This window comes from Austrofundulus limnaeus, unplaced genomic scaffold (assembly GCF_001266775.1).
Source record: "Austrofundulus limnaeus strain Quisiro unplaced genomic scaffold, Austrofundulus_limnaeus-1.0 Scaffold223, whole genome shotgun sequence".
In the NCBI taxonomy this organism is placed as follows: domain Eukaryota; kingdom Metazoa; phylum Chordata; class Actinopteri; order Cyprinodontiformes; family Rivulidae; genus Austrofundulus; species Austrofundulus limnaeus.
The window spans coordinates 242,070-248,412 of NW_013952625.1; the positions used below are offsets into that span (position 1 = coordinate 242,070).

At 41.2% G+C, this 6,343-nt stretch overlaps 1 protein-coding gene across 1 annotated transcript in view; it reads left to right on the forward strand.

The window, feature by feature from the left end:
• Positions 1-1,361: 1,361 nt before the first annotated feature.
• capgb (capping protein (actin filament), gelsolin-like b) overlaps positions 1,362-6,343 on the forward strand; it is a gene marked incomplete at its 3' end in the record, with an annotated part of 13,090 nt that continues 8,108 nt past the window's right edge. Inside the window, 2 exon segments of the mRNA XM_014019506.1 lie at positions 1,362-1,382; positions 4,866-5,059. Coding sequence (XP_013874960.1) covers positions 4,867-5,059 — 193 coding nt within the window.

A 6,343-nucleotide genomic window follows, 5' to 3' on the forward strand; every position in this document is an offset into this window, starting at 1 on the left:
ACAAGTGTCAAGTATTAACAATACTATACACTACAACAATGGTTCCCAGTCCTGGTCCTCAACTATCCAGCATGTTTGACATGTTTCCCTGCTCTTCAGCAGGTCTTCAGAAGTTTGTTAATCACACATTCATTCAAACCAGGTGTGTCGAATCAGGGAAACATCTACAAATCACTGCTTTAAATGTTGACAAACACCTCAAGAGCTTCTCTGAGCTTGATGAAACATTTTAAAAATATAATATTGATTCAGTTTTATGTCTTTTATTATTGCCTCTGGAAGCCAAATCAGCAGGTAGGGAATTGCACATGTCAATCCCTGGAGCAGAAAAAGCTGTTTGAACCATAGCCGTTTTTTTAAAAAGGAACGTTACAGTTCCCACTGTTCGCTCCACGAGTTACTGAGCCTGTAGAAGAGGAACTCACAAAGCACTKGAGGAGCCTGTTCATTCAAACATTTAAAGTTTTCAAATTTCATCWTGTTAAGTTTTTTAAGACTATGACAATGATGTAGTATACATATATACATGTAAAAATAGTAAAATTCATATTATAGATCAACAAAATTAGCTCACAGGCAATTCATTAAAGTACACCAAACCTGTCCCTCAAATTGGGGGGAAAGGTGGACACATTTGGTGGACACATTTGTGGGAGGAGTCTAGGAATTTGGACATCCTTTTGGTGCATCACTGTGAGATAATCGTCCAACAAATCCAGCCTTCGAAGGAGGCAGCCCCTGGATTTGGACACTGCTTGTTAAGAGTAGCTGTGATAAAGAACACTAATAAAACATTGCTGGCTGTATCACTGGTATAGAGGACAATAAAAAGAGCTAATATTTATTGCTACGCCTGTCATTTTTATGGCAGCCAAGCTCTCAATCGCCCCCTGACCCAGTCTCATTGGTGCATGTGTGTACGGTTTGCCAGAATTTATTTTTCTAACGCACTGATCCCAGTGATCTTRTTCTGTTCAGTTGTGTAAATCTGGTTTTATGTCCGCTTCGGTTTTTTTGTGTCAGAAGAAACCAAATCGAGACCGAGCGGAGAAGTGAAAGCTACAGTTACACGACGGAAAAGAAGGAGAATACTGAGCAGCTTTCTCCTGAAGTCACCATTAGCTCAGTGTTTAGCTTCTAGCCAGGACCCAGGAACCCGACTCTGCCCCCCCCTCGCTTCTGCTCAGCGCCCTATCCATCCCCGGGCCGCAGGTAGGCTTTCATCACTGCGGCTCCGGTTTCCTCCCTCTTATGAGCCAACCAGGCCAGGTGAGCTCAAACAGCGCTCCACGCCAGGCTGCCCGACACTCAAAGCTTCTCACACAACAAACACAGCCCAGTGAACACGCAGAATGGAGCCGGAGGCGGACAGCATGCCACAGGTACCAGAGGATATCATACAGTTAAGTGGACTGGGCCTTTTATTTTTCCTGTTCTCTCCAAACAACGTAACCTTAACCCAGGGAGGGGGGAGCTTTGTCCCTCTTTACTCTTTTACCTCCTCTCCTACCATCTTTGTGTTCAGATATTCACTTYACTGCACCATCACCCTCTAGTTTTGCTAGTTTTGCTGCTAAAGGAGCAGGAAATGAAGCTGCTCACATCCTGTTGCACCATAAAGCATGGCTTATTTTTGTTTTTCAGTCTGTCATTAATGGCAGCTGCCTGGCGCCTTTTTTTTATTTGTTTTCTAAAACCTGAACCGCTGAGGTCTACACAAATCAGCGGATTAGATTAAGTTGTGTTTCTTTAATCTGTAATATTTATATGGTYGTCAGAGCTTGTTGTAAACGTGTCTCAGACTCCGGTGTATCTGCAGGGCTTTGCTTATCTAAAAAGGAAACTTCAGTTTGATGCAGCTGCTGCAGGATCGTGATGAGGGGTAAAGTTCGAAAACGCCTTTTTATCTGTAGATGCAAAACGATAAACACTTGAAATTTATTTTGCACCAGATGAACCCCCCCACCCCACCCCCCGAGTTTGATTGAAAACTCGAAGAATGAAATGCACGTCGCCTGTCAAATTGCACACTGATACTTAAAACTAATTCGTTTGTGGTGAAGCCCTTTTAGCGTGTTTTGAGGAGGATGCTCAGCTACTACCACCTCAAGTTTCAGCTCATTGTCTGTGAATTTGACTGAATTATAGTCATTTTGGGCTATAAGAAATAAATAGTTAAAGCACATTACTTTTAATATGTTGTTTCTCTATTCTGCAAAAAGTTGTTGTGACATGAAAACATCTAATTACCTCCGCCAAGTGCGAGGTAATGTTTTAGGTCGCGTATGTCTGTCGTTCTGTCTGTGGACAACATTACTCAAAAACTTKTGGAYGGATTGTCATGACATTTTYACMACRTGTGGGTACTGRGCCAAGGAACACACCTTTAAATTTTGGTGATTTTCAGGATCATGATGCGGATACAGGAATTTTTTTTCTTTTAACACTCTGAGATCGGCAAAGCTGTGATGCTTTCACAGGGCTTCTGTAAAAAACAGTGAGCTGGATTGGACAGCACGGACTTCAAACTTTATAAAAGTAATGTTAAAACCACATTTAATGATGAATAATTTTCRCCATAATATGCACATATGCTTGCGTTCCGTCTCCTCTCCGCTCCGGTCCGACCTCCGCAGCAAATTATAATCAATTATTGATTAATTATTTATTATAATCAATGAGAGTGTTTACACTGGCTGTGCAGGGCGGCCGTGAGCGGACGGCGATCCGTCAAAATTAGAACAGATCCTATTTTTGCCGGATGCCGGAGCAGCGCCGGAGTCAATCTTTAAAGATTACGTTGCACCAACAGGAAAAGACATGAGCACAACATCCATATTTTCAAAATAAGACACTATTTGGCGGAATAATTTGTCGGAATAATTTGTCGAAATTGCAGCTATATTAATAAATATACGGATATATTTCTACACAAATGCTGTCAGAATGTATCGTTCTGATTGGGAAGCAGATGGAAACATGTAGCATGAAGCATACTGTATGTGTACACACACGATACACGTGGATTTTATTTTGAAATCAAAAGTTTCAAAAAGCCGACAGCAAGACAGTTTCAACATAGATACCAAAAGCTTTTATATCGTTGTTTTCAGCTGTTTGGAGTTCGTCTTTCATAGAATTAATTTTTTTTTGGTGTAAACTGGACTTGACACGCACAGCTGCGACCTGCGCAGCGGAGAYGCATGCAGKATAAATCCRRGGTGGRGGGCACAGGAAGCACTTTATAAAGAGAGTCAAACCATTACAAACTCATACAAGGGGATAAAACAGACGTTTTACATGGTGAAATRTGACTGATGAAAACTTAGGAGCTTAATCCRACACCAGTTTGAAGATGAATAACGTCAGGTGATGAGTCTGACTTTTTTTTCACATTGGACTCCACMGAGAAGAAATTCTGTGCATACTGCCTGCTTAAATGTTCWCTAYGTCAGAACTTATTCAGCAAATGTGTTTCCATCTCTGCTTTTGCGCATTAACTCTTACAGGATGGGGGGAATTGGTCTTGGMGGAGGTTTGCAYTCTCCGAGTGCTTCTAGTTATTTGATGCAATGATGATRGGTTACATTTGAGACTAAAACACAGAGCCGATGYTAAAAAGCTATAATGTTGTGACAATRAAGTTAGATTTTGTATTAGTTTCTATGTTTTGCACAATGYAWGYGTTGAAACAATCAAACATGATGTTTAGTGAATGAGCTCTGGAGCTATCTCCATAYACACGTGGGTTAGCTCCTGTGCTAAAATTATTAGCTCAGTAGCTAATGCCACATTAGCTTAATTTAAGTGGAAACCGCGTCAGGGTAATGGTAATACTTTTGTTTTACGAACAAGATAGCTTCCATTTTTAATAGAAACCAGATTTTTTAAAGTTTTATCTTGTCTTTTTTAACTTCATGAAATTTTCACCTGTTGTAGCAAGACAGAGCAAAAGGAAAGATGGTTTCTGTTGTGCAAATGGAGCAGAGGAAATCACCASCAAACAGGAAACAAACTTGTGGTTTGTTGGCACTGCTTTTAAATCTAATGTAAATGTTCACAGCTTTTTTTCCTCTCTTCCTTCGACTGTCTGTTCGTAAGAGACATGTCTGTTGCTTTTACCAGAGACGTGAAGCAGCTTGCATCCAACCACACCCCAAAACCCTGCAGATGATAAGCAGCTACACAAGCCTTCATTTTGTGTGAAGCCTAATCATTACCTCCATCACAATGCGGTCTCCTTGGAGGCACTTTCCAGGGGGTCATGATATCTTTTTAACTTAACAAAAAAGTTGAGTCATTTCTGAAATGTTGTTCTGTCAGATTTTTACTTAATCAGTTGTGAATCAGTTCTATAGATGGACAACAAGGAGAAACTTTACCTGAGACTCAAGAGTAGCGGCTAGCCAGACCGCTAACATTTTTTTAAAATAAATTTATTTTTAAAGCTAATAAATAAAAATTCTTAAAAAGGTCATACTGGTGTGACAAAAAGCTACATTAGCTACAGTGAAACCTCTGCACTTTTGTATTGCAATATTACAACAATGCACTGTATCTAGAACAGGTAAGATATTCTCTACCGTTTTTAGAAACTGGTGTTTTTTTATTTTGTCACTCAAGGATAGTTGGTAAAAGCTGAAGTCATAACACTCCAGACTGAACGTCTACTTTTACTTCCTCTTATTCCAAATGAAAAATTACATAATAACAGAAACGCCACATTGTGTGTTTCACACTTCCTGTTTGAGCTAACTTCTYGTCTTCATGTTAAAAGCGTTTTGTCTTTTAGTCATCCATCGGACGTTTGTCATGTGAAAGCTTTTCCTTCTTCTGTTTCTGACCAGTCTGCTTTTCTTCAACAGAATGTTCCCATTCAAGCCAGCGCCGGGTCAGTTTGGCCCAGAGGTCCGGGAGCCCGGTCTGAGGGTGTGGAGGGTGGAGAAGATGAAGTCGGTGCAGCTGGATCCCTCTGAGGTGGGGGCTTTCTACAACGGAGACTCCTACCTGGTGCTGGATAACCGTGGCGAGGAGGGAGCGGACCTCCATATGTGGATAGGTGAGGAGTTACTAAAGTGATAATAGTTATAAATTCAGGATGTCTGTTGTGGATGACTCTCAGTAACTACCACACTAAATTTTACCTCAATATCTGTCAAACTGACTGAGTTAAAACCATTTTTGTGTTGGTTAAGTTTGGTTGGCTGTGGCAGCCATCTTGWCTTGGGTTAACTTCAGAAGTTAAACATTTGTAGATCTTCATCCAACAATTACTTTCTGAGAGTTTCATTCAAATCAGTCCAGTGGTTCTTGAATTATTTTGCTAACAGRCAAACAATGTGGACTCCCAACAGTTATTGCCAGAGTTTTAAACAAAAAATCTCAAAGAATCTGTCTTTGCTCCAAACATGTGTTGGGGATAACTCCTAGCTACTACCAAACCAAATATTACCTTTGTGTTCTTAAAAATGACTGACTTATAGTTATTTTTGTGTTTTTTAAAGTTTATTAGCTTTGGCAGCCATTTTGACTTAGTTTACATCCAAAAGTTAATCAGTTTCAGGCAAAAAAACAGTGATGATGTTTTGAGAGTTTCGTTAAAATCCATCCAGTTGGTGAGATATTTTGCTAACAGACACGAAGCTGCAGACGGAGGTAAAAACATGGTCGCCYGCCTCAGTGCTGATTAATTGAAGGAGAGGCTGTGTGAACACAGAGGCTTCTCCTCTTTCTGTTTTACTCCGGCCAACAAAAGAGCCGATCGTTGTGCGGTTATCGCTGCACACCTCGTGTCGGCCCGGCGCTGCGGCTGAATAACCGATGACCTTAACCATTAATGGCGATGACACACGAGCCCTCTGCGGCGTTGCTGCTGCTCGCAGAAGAAAAGGAGGGATCAAAAGAGGGAGAGAAGGTGGAAGTGGGTTGGCGCTCATTAAAAATGCAGCAGGAACGTTACAGTACTCAAATGTGGCCTTTTGTTTCCAGGATGTGTCCRGTGCTTGGGTTACACTGAGGCTGCACAACGCCATCTTTCTCTCAGCCCTCCAGACCTTTACAGATAAACAGCACAGAGGGATTGATTAACTCTAACCTTTCACTGCTTCAGATGAACATGTGGGATTGTTCCAGCAGGAAGTGTCCCACGCTGCACAGGAAGTGACACAGTCAGCTGTACGTGCAAATAACTGAATCATAATCAAACTTTTAGAGGCTGGAGTTGTTTGTAAGGACAGTTTTTACACTTTGATGTTGCTCAGATTAACTGATATCCTTCCAGACCTGGGGTCGGATTTATAAAACTTGCGTACGCACAATTTGAGCCCAGAAACTTGCGTACGCA